We start from the raw sequence: 22,850 nt of genomic DNA on the forward strand, positions 1-22,850 counted from the left end.
ATTTTTAATTTTAATGAAGTCCGGCTTATCAGTTCTTTCTTTCATCGATTGTGCCTTTGGTTTTACAACTAAAAAGTCATTGCCAAACTCAAGATTATCTAGATTTTGTCCTATGTTATTTGACAGGAATTTTATAGTTTGCACATTACATTTAGGTCTGTGAGCCATTTGACCTAATTTTTATGAATTGTATAAGGTCGATGTCTGTATTCATTTTTTTTTGCATATGGATGTCCAGTTATTCCAGTACCATTTATTGTGGAGGCTATCTTTTCTCCATTCTATTGCCTTTGCTCCTTTTTCAAAGATCAGTTGACTATATTTATGTAGGTCTATTTCTGGGTTCTCTGTTCCATTCCATTTGTCCAATATTTTGTCAATGTCACACTGTCTAGGTTACTGTAGCTTTATAGTATGTCTTGAAGTTGGGTAGTGTCAATCCTCTCATTTTGTTCTCCTTCAACATTGTGTTGGCTGTTCTGGGCCTTTTGCCTCTCCATATAAACATTAGAATCATTTTGTCAATATACACAAACCAACTTGCTGGTATTTTGATTTGGATTACATTGACTCTATACATTCATTTGGGAAGAACTGACATCCTGATGTACTGAGACTTCCTATCTATAAATATAGACTATCTCTTCCTTAACTTAGTTTTTCATTGATCTCATTCATCAGAGTTTTGTAGTTTTGCTCATATAGATATTGCAATAATTTGCTAGATTTATACCTAATTATTTCATATTTGGGGTACTAATGTAGATGGTATTTTTTTCATTTCAGATTTGACTTGTTCATTGGGGTATATAGGAAATCAGTTGACTCATATGTATTTGTATCCTGCAATCTTGCTATAGTCACTTGTTAATTCCAGGCATTTGTTGATTCCTTCAGATCTTGTACATAGACTATCATGTCATCTGTGAACAAAAAGTTTTATGTCTTCCTCCCAGTCTGTATACTTCAATTTTTCTTGTTTTGTGCGTTAATCAAAGCTTCCAGTACAATGATGAGTGTGCAGCCTTGTCTTGTTCCTTATCTTAGAGGAAAAACTTTCAGCTTTTCACTTTTGAGTATGATGTTAGCTGTGGTCTTATCAAATATGGACTTTATTATGTTGAGGTACATTCTTTCCCTACCTAATTTGTTGAGAGTTTTTATCTTGAAAAGATTTGAACTTTTCAAATGCTTTTTTGGTATCTATTGAGATGGTCATGTGATTTTTATCCTTCATTCTGTTAATGCGGTGTATCATATACTGATTTTTGTATGATGACCCATAGTTTACTCCCCACCCAAGCAGGGCTGTAAGATGGGCTCCATTGCTGGCTGAATTCTCTAGCCAAGCATCCTGGTCAGGTGGGACTAGCAGCCATACTCAGCTGTTGGGTGGGGCTCTGAATTTGCTTCTCTGCCCATAGAAGGGACTCCACAGCCCATGTGGCTCATTGGCTGAGGATCCAAATCAGGCAGAACTGCCAACCAACCTCCCTGGCCAGATGTGGCCACCAGCTCACCTCAGCAGATGGGCAAAACCACTGACTAGGATGTCTGCTTAGGCACCATTGCAAGCAGGAATGCAGTCTGCCTTGATCTGAGTGCTGGTTGTTGAAAGTCCTGCTTCCCTTCTCCATCTCTATCTGTCCCCCAGTGGTTGAGCCCTGAAGATTTTCCCAGTGATCCCTGTGAGGTGAGACCCATGTGAGCTTCCTGGGAAACGTCCAGCAACACTGGAGAAGCTGAATGTCCAACTTTTGATCTTTGTCACAGTGGAGAAACTGTTTCAGTGGATAAACATCCTGGTGTAGTGCTTTACCAGCCTGAGGGATGGGCGGCGTGATCAGAGTGTAACTGCTCCTTATATCCTTCTAATATGCAGTCCTTCTTGGTCTCTGTGGTGCAAGTGAGGTTTCAGCCTCACCCCTGGGTTCTGGAATTTTTACAGTGGTGTCTTGTCTATGGATAATTGCTAGTGGGTCTTCTTATGAGCGGGAATGAAGTCAGGAGTGACATATGTTGCAATCTCGATGACATTATCCCTCCAGAGTCGCAATTAATAAATTGACTCAGGACTTAAATCTCAATGCTTATAGTGGAGTTATTGGGAAAAAAATTCTCCCCCTTGGACAGGCAAGTGATTCTAGTGACTAGAAGAAGATCCTCATATTATATATCTAAGAAAGGCAGGATCAAACTACTCCAGGTGGGCAACCAGTTTTCTCATCTTATGAGTATTCACTTAACAGCTTTCATCCCCTGCCATGTACCTCTCATCTGCTCCCACTCAGTTTAGCACTTAAACTGCCGAGGGTAGAATCAGTACATTAATGAAAAGAATGGTTACTAGATGCAACTGAACAATGGCAGTTATTGTCCACACTGGCTCATCTAAAGATGTTCATGCTTCCCTTTAGGCCCTTTGCAATGGGCCTAATCTTGTGCTGGATTAGTGCACAAATGCAGGGGTTGTTGAATTTATCGTGGATGTACAGAATCTTTCTCAAATTTCCAAATGGCAATACTGGAAGGAGAGCGAATGTGTTGTAGGAAAGAATCAGGATCCAAAGAGATCTGATAATGAGAAAATTTGAGCACATCAGCACCAGGATGGTTCTCCATGCATGTAACTTGGGTCCAAAGGATCTGAGAAGTGTCATAAGAAGTCGTGGAGGTACGGGAGCAGGTACACAGCAGCTGTCTTCAAATACTGGAGCAGGGATCACCCATGCTGTGTGTGTCTCCAGCATACAGTCCTAGGACTATGGGATAGAAGTTACAGGGAGTAAGGCTTGGGCACAGTATACACAGCAGGTCTCTGCAAGGGACTGAATAACTCAACTGGACAATTGTTTCAAGCAAGAGTTAGGTCTTGGTGGCCAACATGGTTACTTTTAAGTCTCTAATCCTCTGGTTACACTGACCTGTGATTTTTTTGTCACCTCACACCTACTGTTTTGCTTGTGGAAGTTTATGCTGTAGCAAAGAAAACAGCCTCCACCTCCTGTGGAGGGTAAGAAAGGGATGGTAACATGATACTCGACATTTCAAATAGGTCCGAACAGCATAATTCCCTTTTTGTGGGAAAAGATATGTACAGACATACCTCATTTTATTGTACTTTGCTTTATTGCACTTTGCAGACAGTGTGCTTTGGGGTTTTTGTTTGTTTGTTTTTCACAAATTGAAAGTTTGTGGCAACCCTGTGTTGAGCAAGTTTATCAGCTCCATTTTTCCAACAGCATATGATCATTTTGTGTCTCTGTGTCACATTTTGGTAATTCTTATAATATTTCAAACCCTCTGCCAGCAAAAAGATTAACTCACTGAAGGCTCAGATAATGGGTAGCATTTTTTTAGCAATGAGGTGGGGTTTTTTTTTTGAGCAAAGGTAGATTTATTCAAAGGGATACATTGAAAGGCAAGAGAAAGGCCACAAGCTGTGGGGGTTGGGTGCTCAGATTAAAAGTAGGTACACACTCCACAGACAGAATGTGGGCCCTCTCTGAAGAGGGAGAGAGAGGGGCCAATAAGATGTTTTTAAATTAGGGTATGTACATTTTTTAGACATAATGCTACTGCACACTTAACAGACTACAGTACAGATGACCTTGAACAATGCAGGAGTTAGGGATGCTGACCCCCTGCACAGTCTGAAATCCACGTATAACTATTGACTCCCCTAAAACTTAACTCCCAGTAGCCTACTGTTTACTGGAAACCTTGCCAATCACATAAACAGTTGATTAACACATTTTCTACGCTACACCTACATATTTTATACATTCATAGCAAATCTTTTTCTTAATTTATTGATATTTCTAAGCTACTTGGTTTATCTGTGTTTTTTCAAGTTATGGCAAATCTCAAAAAATTTTTCCAATATATTTATTGAAAAAATCTGCACAAAATTGGACCCATGCAGTTAAAATCTGTGTCATTCAAGGGTCAACTGTGTAGTGTAAATGTAACTTTTACATGCATTGGGAAACCAAAAAATTTGTGACCCACTTTATTTCACTATTCGCTTTATTGCAGTGGTCTGGAACCAAACCCACAATATCTCTGAGGTATACTTGGATATTAATAGACCACAGTCTAGAAGGTTATACACCCAAATGCCAACACTTCTAATTGGTGGGATTATAAGTGATTGGTTTTTTTATAAATCGAAAGTAATAAAATATTGTATAGAGGCAGGGATTGGGACACTCCCATTTATACGTATGCCTTGTGCTTACCACAAACATCAAAAATGCTTGGTTCATAAGACAGTGGATTCTGTTCAGAAGAACCAGACAAAAGGTTCAGTGCTGCAGGTCATTAGCTGGCATTAGGTATCTGAGTTTATGCTCGATAGATGACGTAATGTGCTTAGCACAATGGGTGTTAGCAAGTGCTTCCTGCCCCCTTCCCGATTCAACCCCAACAGTGGGTGTCTGTCTCCTCTCGTTAAGTTGAAAAACACTTTTCAGAAAACAAGGGAACCCAGTTTAAATCCCAATCCTTACTCACCTTAAAAGATCACTTCAGACCACATTGTTTTCATTTCCTCAACTCCAAGATAAGGGGACTAGTCCACATTACCTCCCCTCCCAAGGTTCTCAAATTCTATGATTCCAACTATGGAAAAAAAGCAAGTCAGGACCCACTGGACCTGGACAGAGAGGAGCCTTTTCCATGTGACTAATCTGATAAAGTGGCTTTCCTTCAACCATTTTGTTTGGCTGAAAAGAGTAGCCTTGTGTACTTTCAGTCCCTAGAAGACCACCAAGAATGGACCACTGCAGGAGTCCAAAATGATTATGTTTATTATTTTATTGCTACATTAGAAATGAAAATAAACTGTGAGAAGCTGCAAATGCATGTCACTTCATGAAGGTTATGGAACAGTAGAGACATCCGGTGTAGAAAGTTACAAGTGACTTATCCTTTAGGGATGCAAGGACTACACACACAAAGGTCATCAGTGGTGAGATTACTGACAGCATCAGCCAGCTGGAATGTTCAAAAATGGAAAGTTTAAAAATGAAAGTAAGGGAACATTGGTTATCTCTGACCTCTTAGCCAGGGATTATGGATGAGAAAACATCAGAAGATGCCTAAAATCTCTACAAACACATAGGTTTACAAAAAACAAGCCTAAAACCAAGACATTCAGGCAATGTTGAAATTTGTTCTTGGGAGGAGATCCCCATTTTATGATGTCTGAACACACTCTTTCTCCTGCTGGATAGCTGGGGAAAAAAACCAAACATAAACAATCATTAAAATGGTATTTTCATAAGATTAAGTTCAGTTTCTTCCAAAAGAGCTCTTTGCCACTCTTTGCCAAGTCATTGAAGGCTACCATACCTGCTTTAAATTTAGAATGCCAAGGCTCTAACCATAAATCCTCGTGTGTGTGTGTGTGTTAACCACCAGAACATTCACTAGAATCTACATCAACTGTGTCTTGTTTTCCTTTTCAGACTTAGAGTTAGGTTGTTGCCATTTTTTCCATAGAATATTCTGAGACTGAAGAGCAAGTGAAGCATTTTCCTCAGATTTATCTATCACTATATAATTAGGAAGTTATACCCTTTCAGACAATTGTGACTAAATTAGGAACTCTCAAATAACACCAACATGATAAAAAAAAAAAAGTGCCCCTCGGTTTTGTGAATATGCTTGGGAGTTTCCCCATCAGGCTGTAACTCTCAAAGACGAAACTGATCCCTTGAGTCTGGGAGCCCCAAGTGCAGAAAGCCAAATCTGCAGATTTTGTGTGGTTCTTCAGGAATGAGATCATGGGCCCAAATTGCTAGATGCAGAAAATTCCAAGTAACCATAAAATGGACAAAACTAAGGTTTTTCTAATGCTAAGTCTAATATTCCAAAATTGGTCGTAATGTGATTTTTTAGTGATTTTTCCATCAAGCAAATAGTTTTTCATCCCCTCATCACTGCTTGTGTCTATCGTGTAAGAACCACTTACATAACCCAAGTAAGATGATGACTATTTGAAATAAATTAAATTAAATTAAATTAAATTAAAAAACAAAAAAAAAAAGAAAAAAAGAAGATGATTGATATTTTTAACTGTTCATTAAATTCAGTGGCTACATAATTATCGCTTACTTTGTGGCAAAATTTACTAGAAGAGTTTATTTACTGAACATATGAATGTTCACCTTTCCTTTTCTCCACTAGAAACCCCCACTCCATGACTTACTTTCCTTTGAGGGGAGGGTATTTTTTTCTTCAGTATTAGTTTTCTTCAGTTTTGACCTGTCAAACTTCTCCACTTCAGACAAGTCTGGCTTATCACTCATCTTGACTAAAAGAAACACTGAAAAAAATTTTAAACCTAACTGACAGAACTATTATCATACTAATGGATCACAGCCAAAAATTCTCACATTTAATATCAACGTGTATTTTATCTGCTGATTTTCAACAAGAAAACAGCACACATTTTAAAAAGTCACGATTTTATCAAAATGCTTTGAATTCCACATAAGTACCCCATTTCCGATAGCCACTGAATCAGGATGCACTAGAAACCAAGATGCTCTAAAACCCAGAGTCAATATGTCTGACTCTTAAAAATCACACTGAAGGTCAAATGTAGGTGACAGAAGCACAAGAGCATATAGAAGTAAAAGGAGACGTAAAGACTGGATTTAACCAGCTAATGAATTTGTAACAGGAAAAAGCACTATTTGAGCACCTTCACTCTGTATTCATTTCATCTGCCCAAAGACAGTAGATTAAGGAGCTGCAATAAGAGAAGGAGGGGATTTAATCTCGTCATAACTAATTACACTTCTCAGTAGCTCCCTGTAGCACTGGTTTGTAAACATTGTAAGAAGGGCCAGCTAATTATGATCAGACTCAGCACTTCAGCAGAAGGGGATAAACCAAATAGAGATAATTTTTATTTCACAACGCTTTATCCTCAAAGGGCGAGGCTGGGAGATGAGGTGCCCAGTGATCATTCCCGATTTGTCCAGAAGAGACAACAGGAGACCCCTGAGACCGGAAAGCGGACCTGGCCCCACCCACCCTGGTGGGGTAAGACATCTAGTGCCCAGACTAGAATAAAGAGGCCCCCAAGCAGCCAGACGTCGCGAATATGCCTCCTTCCCGTCGAGGTTACCCTAAGACCCTCCTGTGATGAGCGATCAGCCGCCAATCTCCAGAGGCGGGGAAACAGCGACTTCAAATAAATAATAAAAGAGATGGGCGCATCAGCCACTTCGTTAGCAGCAATTTGCTTACATTTTTAAATAACTATCATCATTGTCGGGCGCCCAGCCTAACAGCTACAGTGGGGGGAGGGGGAGGAGGGCCAGCCCCAGAGGGCCCGTTTCGGGCGGCCCCAAACTCCTCGTCTTCGCAGCCTCGGACCTGCAGCCACAACGGACCCGTCGCTCTGGGGGCTCCCAACTCGGACCTTCCAGGCACCCACCCGGGAGGACTGCGCATCGCGCGCAGAAGGCGGCGCTGCGAAGACAAAGACGCGGACTCGCCAGGAGTGCAGATTCCAATCGCCAGTCCCAACCCCCCCCCCAATTCCAGAAGGCCCGACACCCCAGCCCCGCGGCCTCTGGGCCCGCCTGTCCCCATAGTCCTCTGGCTCCGGCGGGGCCGCGCGTCCTCACCCGAAGGCTTGAAGACCAGGGACAGGCCGACGGCTGCGCTGAGACTGCTCCGCACGCAGGACGAGGTTAGCCTTCCCGCGCGGAACCCTGAAGTTAAGTTGCGTGGAAGACCCCGCCCGAGTCGTCTCCCATTGGCCAAGGGATCCCAGACCCGCCTCCTCGCCCCTCCCACCGCTTTAGCCTTGCTAGCCTGAGTCCACCTTCTCCGGGATACTCAGGACCTCACCCTTGTAACAGGGTGTTGATAACATCATTCGAGATCCGCCTCCCCAGACCCCACCCAAGCCCTCTCGGATTTGCCCGGGGACCAGTCACTGACCTACCTCCCCTGCCTCTCCCACTACTTTCGCCCTGAGGGCCCACTTCTCTTCCTCCCAAGTATATCACTCCTCCACGATAATAGGGGACTCTGAAATAAACAGGCATATCCTGCCCAGTTACCTTTGAACGTCTGAAGCTCCGAGATCCAAGCTGAAGGCGCGGTAATCAGATACTCTCGGCTTTTTATAGCCAAAGGAACCTAAGTACGCGGTGACCACCAGTGATTTGGTGCTCAGTGTTGTCTGTTCTAATCCTCGGCCAGGTCGTGGAGGAGGGGTGCTCATAGAGAGGATGGGTGGTTCGGGGTCATTCACCCCCACAGCTGGGCATTTCTGTGACAGTGGTGCGCTCCTATGTAAATGTCACATTTTCTAGTTTTACAGCCACTGAACATGATAACAGTCAGTTTGAGGTAATCAGAGGATAATCTACAGAGGCTATTCATCTTTATATCTCCAAACCTGAGCCCTTTGCTTGGCCTACAGTTGACACTTAGATAAATGCCCATCTTTAGATTGAAGTAGTAAATTCATGATACAGTGGAATTTTTGGACAGCAGCACCACCCAGTGTCTATGTTGGGAGAGAAAAGTGAGGATCCAGTGAGACTCCACCTGAAAGAACAAATCTTCAAGGTCATCTTCTGGATATTCACCCAGAACCATGGAGCGTTGAGGTAAAATGGAGATAGGGCTATGTCTTTAGCCTGCACCCCATATTCTCCATATGGCTCACATATGGTGCTAGAAATCCATATAGATCAGCAATCACTCTCTCAAGGATTTCTCAGGCCTTCCCACCTCTCCCCAATCCCTTTTCTATACTCTTGTAGCATGTTGTGCTAACTTCAGAGTTGTATTTGTTTTCTGGAGGAACTTTTAAAACAGAAAGGCATACTTGTTCAACAAAGAATATTCATTGAGTACCTACAACATTCCAGGCATTAAATATAACAAACACCAGTGTTTCCACCACTGAGATTTAGATGTTGTTAATATTTAGGTATATTTACTTTGCTCTTTTATTTTTTTAGGAATAAAAACGTTGCAGAAAAGTTGAGATTTCCTTGACCTTCACTCCATTTCCATTCCCCTCCCACTTCCCCAGAGTTATTCCTGTCCTGAATGTGATATGTAGTTTTCAGCCCATTTTTCTATCATTACAGATTGGTGTGATCTGTTTCCAGGAGCAATATGGAGCATTTTGTGGACCAGTGCTCCAGGTCTGAGACTGAATTTCCACATCACTTGGGGTCGACAGGAAGTCCTCCACACCCACCTCCCCCTCCCTAGCCCAAACTTCAAAGTCTATCTTCAGTCTATCTGCCTCAAATCCCTCAGAACTTATCTAATAATTATGTTTATCCCCATTTGTGCCAGTCACCACAAGAACCCTAAGATCCCCATGACACCCCTAACTCCTACATTCTAATTTTCATAAGGCTATGACCACATTCTCTCTTTAGTTTACTTCTCACACCCCTTCCCTACTCCTAAAATGCAATTTGACCTTAATAATTCTTCTGTATCCTCACTCTCTTCTCTGAATGTGCCCTTCATTGTCTTGTCCTAACAGAAGCCAGGCTCTTCCCTGAGGACTCTATGTCTCCTGAAGTCCAGTCAAGAGGAAGAGATGATTTTTCTCTCCCAGAACCATTGTACCACAGAGCCTGAAGTTCCAGTAAATGTTTTCCATGCTTCTCATTGCTGCCTATAGAACATCCTTCTCCCACATCCCTGAAAACCTCCAGCTTCTGACAGCTATGTCACCAACTAGCCTTCATTGTGATCATCTACCAACTTCACTGTTCCCCTCCTTTATTTCTCAAAGATTTTAGCTCCTGAAACTAGGTCACTCCAAATGGTAGTAGTCCTGTCTTAATTCCTGGTGAGTTCAAGAATGATCATTCTGATACACTGGCTCCTTCAGTTCCTTGAACATTTCTCCTCCATGACATTGACCTTGACCCCGACCCCAACTCAGCTACTCACTCTCATGGCCATATCATAGCCCTTGTCATAGCAATTATGGCAACCCCTCTATAATCTCAATTTCAAACATCCCTTTCTATGACTATCTTCTCCTCTTTTTCCAGATCACTCCCTTTGGTACCCAGTCCCCACTCTCTTTGAGCCTCACCAGAATCTCCAGACCATTGGTCTTACCAGATTTCACCATCTCTCTTTCCTTTATTGTCTTCTCTTTCCTCCTTCCCTAGCTCAAATGTCATGCTCAGTCTTTACAATCACTCATTGTCATATACCCTCCACTCTCCTGCCCCTCTCTCACTTTGTATTGCTTCCCTGGCAAAATCATAACTCTAGCTAAGTCCAAATACACTTCAAAGAACCTGAACCCACACAGGTAAACCTGACTGGAGGAATACACAACCACAAACTTTTGAATTTTGATCTCTCTGCGGACTAGCGGTATGTGGTATGACACTCTCTCGTGATGCTGGACAGCAGCAGAGAGCCGCAGCTCCCAGTCAGCCACCTGATCACGGGGTGAACGACTGATACCAACACACTTCCAATCATTCTGTACCTATTTGAACATTCTGTTTCTCACTTTCAGTACAGTATTCAATAAATGACATGAGATATTAAACACTGTGTTATAAAACAAGTTTTGTGTTAGATGATTTTGCTTAACTGTAGGCTAATTAATGTAAGTGTTTGAGCACGTTTAAGGCAGGCTAGGCTAAACTATGATGTTTGATAGGTTAGGTGTATTTAATGCATTTTTGACTTACAATATTTTCAACTTACAATGGGTTTATCCAGATGTAATCCTATCGTAAATTGAGGAAGATCTATAGATCATTTTCTCTCACAATCTCTCTCTACCATCTCTTGCCCGCTTATCTCCAACATCATCGATGTTGTGCTCTCTACCACGTTGTTTCTGTCAGGATACCTTCATGCTGTTGTTTCTTATCTTCATATAAATACATTCTCATCATTATATATGGATTATTCTATATATATATTCTCTTAATTCCACTTTCCACACTTGCTATCATCCCATTTCTTTACTCCCCTTTGAGGCAAATCTCTTTTACAGATATATGTAATCTACATCACCATGTGTAATATTTGAACATGAATATTTGAAGACATTGTTTGAATCAAGGTTCCTGGTCTAAGACCACATTCCCTTAGGCCTTCTACCTACATCAATCTGGTGTCCAGAGGGAGCCTCACAAAACCTTCTTTTCCTAGCCCCTACCCTCTCTGTGTGCTCTCCACCTCACTCACTCTGCTCCAACTATGGCCTCTTTCCTGTTCCTCAGACAAGTCACACTCACTGCTTCCAAGGGCCTTTTTAATATCTGTTCCACTTTCATGAACATTCATCCCTCAGACATCCACTTGGACTACTTCACCCTTTTGTAATATTTGTCTTATTCACTGTTTCCAAATTTTCTCCTCCTATTCTCATTTGAATACATTCCCATCAGCGCCCCACCTCCACTGCTCCACTGAAATTGCTCTTGTCAAGGTCATGAATAAATTCCACATTGCTCAATCCAGTGGTCAGTTCTTAGTACTTGTCTTACTTGACCTATCAGCAGCACTGGCACAGCCAATGAGCCCCTCCTGCTCAGTTCATTTTCTTCACTTGGCTTCCAGGATCCCACACTCTCCTGGTTTCCTCTGACCTCACTCACTGCTCCTTCTCAGTCCCTATTACTGGCTCCTCCTCTCCTCCCAGACCTCTTAAAATGGGAGTGCCCCTGGGCTCAGTCCTTGTTCTCATTTCTACACTCCCTTGGTTATCTCTTCCAGTCCAATGCTGTAAAACCATTTCTATACTGACAACTCCTAAATTCATGTCTGCAGATCAGATCTGTATCCCAAACTGCAGTCTAATATATCCAATTGCCTACTCAGCACCTCTTCTCAGATGTCTAATGGACATCTCAAACTCAAAATGTCCCAGATTGACTTCCTAATTTTTTCCCCCAAACCTGCTTCTCTTATGGCCATTCCCACCTCAATTGATGGCAGTTCTATCAGTTCATATGCTCAGGGCCAAAATCCTGACATTATCTTGAGTTCTTCCCTTTCTCTCCCACTGCACATTCAATCTATCAAGAAATCATTTTGATTCAACCTCAGAATGTATTCAAAATCCAACCACTTCTCACCATACCCATTGCTACATATAAGATCTAATCCACCATTATCTCTCATCTGATAACTGAAATAGCTTTCTAACAGATCTCTCTATTTTTATCCCTGATCCTCTATGGTACACTCTCTACACAAAAAAATTAAGTGATCATTTAAAAATATAAATCAAATTCTTGTACTTCTCTGCTTAAAATCCTGAAAAGATACCCAGTTCCACTTAGAGTGAGAGCCAAAGTCCCTACAAAAGCCCTACATTTTCCATCTTTCCACTATACCTCTCACCTCCCTACCTGCTCTCTTCCTCACTCACTCTGTCCAGTCTGTATTCTCCTTACTGTTCATCAGACAAGCTAGGCTCACTGTTGCCATAGGGCCTTTGTAATGTCCCTGTGCAAGGAGAGCTCTTTTCCAAGTTATCCATTTATTTAAACTCTTTCACCTCCTTCAAGGCTCATTTCATTGAGGCCCACCTAAACTATGCTATTTAATACTGCAACCTGCCCATCCCTGTCCTACCTGCCTTACCTTGCTCTGCTTTCATCACTAACACACTATACAACTTATTTACTTGCTATGCTTATTGCTTTATTTCAGTCTTCCCCCATGGAATGTAAAGTCCATGAAGGCAAAGCTCTCTGTTTTGTTCACTGATTCCAAGTACCTAGAATTGTGCACAAAATGAAGATCTGTTAAATGAATGATTTTCTCGTGATTTTTGCATCACAATAAATTATATCACATTGTGTGTAATTATCTACAACTTGATTTTTTTCACCCAACATTATGGTTTTTTAGATTTATCCATGTTCATACTGCAACATATGTACATCCATTTTAATTGATATATAGTAGTCCATTATATGAATAGTTTACTTATGCATTTCCATTCTTGTGGACATTTAAGTTGCTTTTTTTCTATTATAAACAATGCTGCAATTAATAGTCTTTTTATAGCTTCCTATTATTCTATAAACATGTTCCCTAGAAGTGAAATTGCTAAATGACAGATTATGTGCATCTTCAACCTCTCCAGACATTGCAAAATAGCTTGCCACAGTAACTGCACAAATTTACACATGTATCAACTGTAGAAAAGTCCCCACTTCCCTCACATTCTTACAAATAAGTATTTTTAGATTTCTTTTTACCAGTCTAATGGGTGAAAATGAGTATCTCTCTAGTATTTGAATCTTCTTTTCCCAGAGTATTTCATGAGATGAGCATCTTTTTATGTTTTCTGGCCATACATATTTCCTCTTCTATGAATTACCTTTTGATATCCTTTACCTGTTTTTCTTTTGTTTGTCCTTTTACTATTGCTTCTGATGGGTGCTTTACATATTCTATATTCTAATTATTGGTCTGTAATATATTTTGCAAAAGTTTTTCTGCATTCCTATTTTGGTGGCTTACAACAAGTAGAACTGGAATAAATCTGAAGGAAAAAATGACTTTTGGTACACATGTAACTCTACTGGTAAAAGCCACGTATAAGAAAGTATCCTTAGTAGGCAGGTTTTCAAAAGGTTTTGTTTAAGTATCATATACATACAGAAAAATAGACGTATCTTAAGTGTACATCTTGATGAATGTGAACAAAATGAAGACACCCACATAATCAGCCTCCAGATCAAGACTGGAAACACCACCAGTCCCCCTAGAAGCCTCTCTTGTGTACCCTTTCAGTGACTGTGACCAAGAATGGTAACCCCTGTTCTGAAAATTAGTTTTGTCTCTTTTGTATTTTAAGTAAATGGAATCATTGAGTACATACTCTTCTGTGTCTGGCTTTTTTTGCTCAACATTAGGTTTATAAGATTCATCCATATTGCTATGTGTGTTGTCATGTGTTCTCCTTTATGTACCGGGTTCCAATGTATGAATATACTACAATTTATTCATTCTGCTGTTGATGGACATTTGGGTTTTCCCATTTGGGGGTATTACAAATAGTGCTGTTATGAGCACACTTATGCCTTTTAATGAATATACATATGCACTTTTCTTGGGCATATACCAAGAGGAGCTGCTGGTCATAGGACATGCATATGCTCCGTTTTAGGAGCCAATTACTGCTTGCCTTTTGACCTTAACTTTGCTTCTTATGTCTTTTACTATATAGTTTTCATGGAATCAAATGTATCAGTCCTCCTTCAAAACTTGTGTTGTTATGTTTTGTTCGGGAAATTCTTCTCTACTCTGAGGACATTATGATTTTTGTCTACACTTTTAACTGGTTTAAATTTGGTTGTGTACTTTAGGTCTCTCTTATATCTGGAATTTATTTTGTATAAGGCGTGGATCTAGATATTTTTAAGGAAGGCCAGTTGTCAATCATATTTATTACATTGTCCATCTTTTCTCCACTCTTTTGCTGTGTCACACTTTTCATAAACCAATTTGCCATATGTGCCTTTTCCAATTTTTGTAATCGATTTGTGAAATTCCACAAAAAAAATGGGCCTGTTAATATTTTGATTGGAATGATTTACGGATTAATTTGAGATGAATTGCTAACTTACTGACATGAAGTCTTCCCATACATAAATACAGTATTGTTGGGAGAGACAGTCCACCATTGGCCCTGAGCATCTCTCCATGTTCTTGCTGAGTGTGCCAACATGCCAGTCCTTGACGACTGTTTACCTGAATCATTTCTTAGGGTCATGTTTGCAGTGGGGAACCGTGAGGGATGAGGAAGTATCTCCCCATAGACAAAGAGCAGGCTTACTTCTACTTTCCATAAAATCAATGGAACCTCCAAACTCATTGTTCCTCTCCTGTAATACAATCCACTGTGTGTGCAGCCATCCATAAGGGTCCTTTACATCATCCCTGTGGGACTTGGGGGGACATTAGGAACAGACAAACCAACATGAAGCTCTGGCTACTGCTTTTGTTGTCAACAATAAAGCCCTTTGTCTCTCACCCAAGATTCTCATATCTTATGCTAAAATCCATTAAAACACTGCAGGCTAATGTCTTAGCTTGTATATAGGTAAAATCCCCAACCCTGTGCAGGTCTTGACAAGTATATTTCTTTACTTTCAGGTATTTTTAAAAATTTCCTTTAGTACAATTTTACACTTTTATGCATAATGGTTTGTTCATCTTTGTTAGCTATCTTCTTAACTGCCTTATAGATTTTGGGGCTACTGTGAATGAGTTATTTTTTCTACTGAATTTTCTAATTGGTTGTTGAATTCTATATCCTTTTTACATGTCACTCGTTTAGCTACTCATATGGAATAATGTAGTGTATCATAAATTAGATAATTCTTGTGACGCTTTCATATAGTACCAGGCACAGAGCATGCATTCAATATATAGTAATTCTTATGAGTGGTAACTCTGTTTCATCCATCCCTCTGGTATTAATTCTCAAGTCAATCAAAACACACTCACTGTATATCCACAATGTGTAATGGATTGTATTAGGTATCATGGAGAACACAAAGATGAATAAGATCCTACCTCTACCCACAGTGACCTGCAGGTAACGGATATAAAATATGTACACAAATAATCATAAGGGAAGGCAGATTCTCTCTGGCCCTCCATAGCATGAGGATGTTGGACCATGGTCACCAAGATTATTTCCAAGTCTAACATTATGATTCTATGACTTCTATGATTGTAAGTGCTACATCAAGGGTACTAAATACCAGGGGAGAGTGGAAAAGAAGTTAAATCTAATTCTACGTGGGATAGTTGGGGATGCCTGCATAGAGGAAATGATATTTGAATTGTGTTATAAGAGATAGGTATCATTTGGTGAGGGAAGAAATGGAATTGCATGCAGAGAGAAAAATAAGAAGAAAAGGAAATGTAGGGCACACTCGGGGAATACCCAGTCGTCCTCTATGGTTGGAACAGCAGGATGCATATTAACTCTGGGATTCCTATAAGATATTTTAGTGGAAATGTCAAGGAAGCAGTTAGATATAGACATTTTGAGCTTTTTTGTGCTCCATCCCACAATTCCTCTCCATTAACATAGTATTTTGTTTAAGGTGAACTGTTCATTTTTTGAAAGCCTGATGAATTGTTGGCATCTTTATCTATAATAGTATATTAATCAATATATAATATATTACATTGACTATGTCAATATGAGGGAGAAACACATATAAATAGACTTCTTAAAACAGATATATATTCTCTCTTAAAACAAAACAGAAGAGCATTACCTATAAGAAACCTATTATGATCCCATTCCTGAGAATTCTCTTTACTGTTAGCAACTTTTAAAAATTCAGCAACTAACAAAAATCCAACAAAAGATATGTTAGACTCTATGTAAAATATTATGAAACTTTGAGAAACATTAAAATTAGAGTCTCAACCATTATTTTTGCTTACATTAAAGTTCAACAGTTACTTTTGCTAAAATTAAAATCTCAACATTAATTTTTGTAGAAAATAAAATCTCAGCATGTATTTTTGTAGATATTGATAAGAACAGTTAAGAAACTCTTGATGAGAACAGAATGAGGTGGGAAGACTTTCCCTATCAGATATCAAGGCTCATTACAAAGCTATAGTAATTAAGGCAATATCATATTGGAAAAAGATTAGACAAACAGACCCGTAGAACAGAACGGAGAAGCCACAAATAGTCCTAAGAACACATGAACACTTGATATTTGACAGAATTGGCAGTGTGAATGAGTGGGGCAAAGAGAGCTTTTTCAACAAATGACATGGGGCAACTGGGTATTTGTAAGGAGAAAAATGAAATTGGACATCTATTCTATCACTCTACACAAAAATTAACTCCAAATATATTAAAGACTTAAGTGTAAAAGGCAAAACTATAGAAAATTTAAATGTTAATATAGGTGAATATTTTCATGATGTTGGGTAGGGAAGGATTTCTTTGAAAAGATACAAAAAAGCACTATGCCTAAAGAAGAAAAGATTGGTAACTTTAGACTATATTATAATTAAGAACTTCTGTTTATTGAAAGAAATCATCAAGAAATGATCAAAAATAAGAGACAAACTGGAGAAAGATATATGCAACATATATAAAGAACAAAGGACTAACGTTAAACTATATAAATAACACCTACAAATTATTTTTTTAAAGGCACACTACCCAACAGAAAAAAAAACTTGCCAAATGTCTTGAATAAATACTTCACAAAATAATAAATCTTAATGTCCAGTAGGCATATGAAAAGATGCTCAACATCATTAGTAATCAGGAAAATCAAATTATGAGAGGCCATTTTACACCCACCAGATTGGCAAAAATTTTGAAGTTTGATAATACCAAATATTGCCAGCAGGTGGAGCAATGGAAACTGTCAGACTCCTAGTAAGAGCGTAAATTGGTAAACAACATTAGGAAAAGTTAGTAATTAGAAAAATTTAGGGGGAGGGTATAGCTCAAGTGGTAGAGCACATGCTTAGCATGCATGAGGTCCTGGGTTCAATCCCTGGTACCTCCTCTAAAAATAAATAAATAGACCTAATTACCAACCCCCCCCCAAAAGAAATTTAAAGAAAAAAATTAAGCATCATCTAGTAACGTTGAAGATGCCCATACCCTATAAACGAGCCATTCCACTCTTAGATAAATATCCTAGAGGTATCTGTATTTATACACTCTACCAAGAATATTCATGGTAGCCCTGTTTTATAACTCATGGTAGCCCTGTTTTGTAACAGTCAAAAATGGGAAAAAATCAGAATGCCCCTCAAAGTTCTCATGGATAATTTGTGGTATATTCATACAACAGTGCATACAAAAATAAAAGGGAAATAACCAAACAGCAGTGAGATACCTCTAATACAGCTATTAGAATGCCCAAAATTTGGAACACTAACATCAAATGCTGACAAGGATGTCGAGCAGCAGGAACTCTCATTCATCGCTGGCGGGAATGCAAAATGGTACAGCCACTTTGGAAGGCAGTTTCGCAGTTTCTTACAAAACTAAACCGTATGCTTTCTATATGGTCCAGCAATTGTGTTCCTTGGTATTTACCCAAAGGAGTTAAAAACATGTCTGCACAAAAACCTACACACAGAGGTTTATAACAGCTTTATTCATAACTACCAAAACTTGGAAGCAACCCAGATGTCCTTCAGTAGGTGAAGGTATAAATAAACTGTGATAAATCCTGATGATGGAATATTATTCAGCACTAAAAAGAAATGAGCTTTCAAGCCACAGAAAGACATGGAACAACCTTATATGCACCTTACTAAGTGAAAAAAGCTGATCTGGAAAGGCTACATACTGTATGACATTCTGGAAAAGGCAAAACTATGAAGATGGTAAAATATAAATGGTTGCCAGAGGTGGGGCAGGGGGATGACTAGGCAGAGCACAGAGGATTTGAAGGGCAGTGAAATTACTCTGTATAATACTATAATGGTGGAAACATGTCCTTATACATTTGTCCAAACCCACAGAATATACAACACTAAGAGTGAACCCTAAGGTAAACTACAGACTTTGGGTGACAATGATGTAGCAATATAATCTCAGCAATCGTAGCAAATGTACCACTCTGGTGGGGGATGTTGATAATGGGGGAGGCTATGTACGTGTGGGAACAGGGGATATATGGGAACTCTCCATAACTTCCTCTCAAATTTGCTGTGAACCTGAAACTTCTCCAGAAAACACTTTTTTGAAGTAAATTTATCACAATTTAGAAAAACAAAATAACTACAACTACCTGCAAAAACATGGATGAATCTCACAAATAATGTGAAGGGAAAGAAGACAGTCACAATTGCAAATACATAAAGTGTATAAAGTTCAAATATCTGTAAAACAAAACTGTGTTGTTTAGGGATGCCTGTATGGAAGATAAACCTATAACGAATGGTAAAGAAATGATATCATAATAGTCAGGATTGGGGTTACCTCTGGGATGGGTGGATGGGTGGAGGAATGTCATCAGTGGGGGCCTTGGGGTGCAGGAGGAGTAGGGTGTGAGGGGCATCAAGGTGTCCCATTTCTGGTCTTGGGTGGTCATTATATGGGCGATAGCTTTATAAATATTCTTTTAACTGGCAGTTCTCTTCTGAATACTTCTCTGTTCCTAGAGAAATAGAAGGTAAGGTCTCCAACTGCGATTGAGGATGGGGGTGGAGTGTTGAAGATTTGAGGAAAAGGAAGATAGTATGAAAGAAACAGAGAGAACACTGGAGAGTGAACAGAATAGAGAAATACAGTATTTTTTACATTATTCTTTTAGGAAAATTTCACCTTTTAAATCAAGCTTTTTGTCTCCTGTATAACATTATTTTATTAACTTCAATATACTATACTATATGCAGTTATTGGAAACATGTAGTTACATTATAATGCTATCTAATGTTTAAAAATAAATGTTGAAAGCAAAATTAAGTCTTAATAAACCATATAATTACAGTAATAGTCATAATACATTACTTATTTATTATTTCACCTTGAGCTTTAGAAAGCTGATGTAGTTTATATTTAGACAAAATTACACGGGGCTTATACAGGGATTTTTATTCTTTTTCTTCAACTTTTATAACAACTAATTTTAGTGTTAAATTTTACATTTTATAAATTTTAAACAGACAGAGGTATTTATTACCTCATTTTATTGATTTCAAGTTTATCCCCTTCTTTCCAGCTTAAAAACCAAAGCCATTAGCTGAGTAATGATTTTTTGTAAACATTTCCTTCATTCTGAGAGCTGGCCTTGAAATATAACTAGCTGTTCTTTGATTTTTTTCTTCCCTTATGCGGATTTATTGCTCCCCATCCTTGAATCCCCAAGCAGAGAGTATTGTCTGTCCCAACCTGTCCAGGTCTGCACGTGGGTACTCATCTGCAGCTGTTCTGGACCAGTCATTTTCTCTTGATCTTGCTGGCAAAGGCTTTCTGATCGCAAATCACCTGGAGCTATGTCTTCAATTGCTGTGCTATTCAGTGAGGAATTCTCACTGCTAAGATATATAAATGACAATTTTGGTTTGGTAAAGAGGTACAAGTGGAGGTCATTGCATGATATAATCCATAAAAGCAAAACTGCAACATATGCCACCTTGGAAATCCTCAAAATTCCAGAGTTGAAACAAATCAGAGAGTTGGGCAATGTGTCTCTGTGAAATTTCAGTTCCAGTTCCAGTGTTGCTAACAGTAAACATCAATAACACAAACTCATCAGATGTGTCAGTTGAAAATCATTGTTTAATTATTGTTGTTATTATCATCAGCATCATTATCATTAGCACACAAAAGTAAACTCACTGATAAAACAAAAAGGACACCCCAAAGGCAGGTGTTTTGATGACAGTGAATCAATAACATTATCTTCATGTACAAGGGACAGCACCCTGAGGATAAAGACCATATCACAGCTTGATAATCAATTCAGTAATTCAGCCAACATTATTGAGCACCTAGGCACCATGGGAGATTTAAAACTGCGTAGAAGAATCCCTGCTTTCAAGGAGTTTTACAGTCTAGTAGGAGGTATTGAAGAACATCAAGAACACAGGATCACATGAGATCAGTGACATAATGGAATCAGTGCTATGTATGAGGGGCTAATGGCGATGGGCATCACAAGACACTAACATCACATTCAGTTGGGGGCCATCAGGAGACGCTCCTTAGAGAAGGTGGCATCTGAGCTGGACTTTGAGGAACTGGAAGGATTTTGCAGACTGGCATGTGGAGAATGGGTACTGCAGGTGGAGAAAATAGTGTGGGTCAAAAAAGCATGGCCATGAAAAAGTTAGTGGCATGCTTGGGGAGAGAACTAATAGTCCAGTTTGGCTGCTGTATGGGATCCATGTAAGTGGGAGTGGTATGGTAAAATGCTACAAGTTTGATGGGGACCATATTTTAAATGGCTCTGAATGACAGGCTAAGATTTCAGATCTTACATTTATGTCCTAGTAACCATATTTATCCCCAACAAGAAAATATGAAATTATTTATGAAGAGATACACTCATTCAAGTTTCGTATTTCTGAGGGAAACTCAAATGTTTCTAGGCAATATTATTATTGCCTTGCTATCAAAAACATCCCAGCATTTAACACCAAGCAATCTACAGAATGTTCTATGCTGCATGCAACTAAACCTCTTCTTTCAAAGTCTATTCTTTCTATCCATCCAGGGACCACACTTCTTCCCACTCCCACCTCCAGCCCCACAAGTTCTTGTGGCACCTGATCAGTTGAGGCAAGTCTAATTTAGGATTTCCAGCCACAACTGCTATCCTGAAACTTCTCAACCCACAGCCTTGAGAAGTGGGAGTGGTGGTGGTAGGAGCAGGGAACAATGTCGTGAAAATGCAGCCATCTGAGAAAGTCTATGAAATCCCCGTCCTACGAGTCAAGCTTAGTTCTCTGAAATTGGAATTCCTGGTCCTCCGTCCAGTTTGGTCCGGCGGCCAACTGGAGGGGCCCCAGAACTCACAGTGCCTAATTAAAGGCATCTTTTAGAATTTCCTCTTATTGTCAAGGAATTCCTTAAAGGAATGACATTCCATCTGGGTTCTGAGTTACTTAAAGGTTTCCTGGGTCTGAGGCCATCGCAGCTGTGGATAGACTGGGGTAAATTTCTCTTTCTAACCAAGGAACCCTGTTGGGCTTTGTCTTTGTCCAACAGGTTGGTAGTTGGGAACTTCTCCAGTGCACTGACAGTTCAAAGATGTTAAGGAATAGCTGTATTAGGTGACCAAGTCAAAGAAGTAAGCTATTTAAACCAACCCAAGAAGGCTTAGAATAACAAAATTGCCAAGGCCACACTTCCTACAGCTAGTCAGTCTTGCAGCTCTTTCCTGGAATGAAACCTCCTCAGCAGGAAGTCATGGATAGCAGTGGTGAGGCCCCATGTCACGCTGGACCTTAGGATGACCAGGGAACCCCCACGGTAGATCAGGAACAGCTTTCGGCCCCGAGTGTCCCACACGTCCTGGACAGAGGCCCACAGACTTGGCATGCTCTGCCAGCCAATATGGGACTGCATATTGGCAACTAGCACGATTAGAGGATACAGAACCAGGCAGGTGATTGTTCCATTGATACTCCCAGACACCAAGGCAGGCACCCAATGGGGCAGGCCTTGCTTTGCCAAGCCCTCCTGGATGGGGTCCTTAAAGGAGAAATACAGAGCACTCCCCAGGCTGTTCCTGAGAAGGACAGGCCAGAAACCTCGATAGTAACCCAGCGACAGCCGCCCCCAGAGCCCGTAAGAGTGGAATTCCTTGAGAATGCTGAAGGTGCTGGGAAAGCGAGCTTGCTTGCGACCATCCTGAAGCACATTTTGCACCCTCTCAAAGGGGCTGAGGGCCACAGCCTCCACCACCCCAGACATGAGCCCTGCAGCCCAGCGGTGTCCCAGGGAGTGTGGCCCAACAGGGGAGAGAGAGCAGAGCAGGCTATCGTAAGTCCCAAACAGCAGAGTCCCTTGCAACGTCTTGGAGAGAAGAGGCGGGTAGATTCCCCGGTAGAAGTATTGAGGGCCTTCATGCCAAAGCTGTCGCACAGCCTCCGACACCGCCACGGCATGGATCTGTTGCCGGAACACAACCTTATAGATAGGAAAGGTCAGAAAAGTAGACATAAAGTTGGAAACGGCCCCGAGGGCATAAGCCTGGGAGGGCCAGCTTTTCTTTCCTGGAGCCTCTGCTCGTGTCCAGTGCTGAAGTTCCTTCCCGGGAGAGTGGTTCTGTTCCCCCATGCTGAAGACACCTGGGTGCTGGGGGAAGAAACTGGCAAGAGTGGAAAAAAGA

The 22,850-nt window shown here is 40.3% G+C and overlaps 2 protein-coding genes across 3 annotated transcripts in view; both read right to left on the reverse strand.

The window, feature by feature from the left end:
• Positions 1 to 4,795: 4,795 nt before the first annotated feature.
• On the reverse strand, positions 4,796 to 7,759 carry TMSB15A (thymosin beta 15A). The gene is made up of 3 exons (XM_010991857.3): positions 7,647 to 7,759; positions 6,215 to 6,331; positions 4,796 to 5,237 (listed from the first exon to the last, which is right to left on the reverse strand). The coding sequence occupies exons 2-3, from the start codon at positions 6,312 to 6,314 to the stop codon at positions 5,200 to 5,202; spliced, it is 138 nt and encodes a 45-aa protein (XP_010990159.2). The 5' UTR covers positions 6,315 to 6,331; positions 7,647 to 7,759; the 3' UTR covers positions 4,796 to 5,199.
• A 12,521-nt stretch (positions 7,760 to 20,280) lies between these two features.
• Positions 20,281 to 22,850, reverse strand: part of SLC25A53 (solute carrier family 25 member 53) — a 38,543-nt gene continuing 35,973 nt past the window's right edge. For both annotated transcript variants that reach the window (XM_064482845.1, XM_031446386.2), the window contains one exon: positions 20,281 to 22,829. In XM_064482845.1, coding sequence (XP_064338915.1) covers positions 21,878 to 22,829 — 952 coding nt within the window. In that variant the 3' untranslated portion in view covers positions 20,281 to 21,877. The remainder of the gene's footprint in view (positions 22,830 to 22,850) is intronic.

This window comes from Camelus dromedarius, chromosome X (genome assembly GCF_036321535.1).
Source record: "Camelus dromedarius isolate mCamDro1 chromosome X, mCamDro1.pat, whole genome shotgun sequence".
NCBI lineage: Eukaryota > Metazoa > Chordata > Mammalia > Artiodactyla > Camelidae > Camelus > Camelus dromedarius.

Bases quoted from the DNA above. Each gene is read 5' to 3' on its own strand.
- TMSB15A (XM_010991857.3), bottom strand. From the start codon at position 6,314: ATGAGTGATAAGCCAGACTTGTCTGAAGTGGAGAAGTTTGACAGGTCA. The intron at 5,238-6,214 runs GTAAGTCATGGA...TTTTTTCCCCAG, and splicing joins TACCCTCCCCTCAAAGGAAA to CTATCCAGCAGGAGAAAGAG.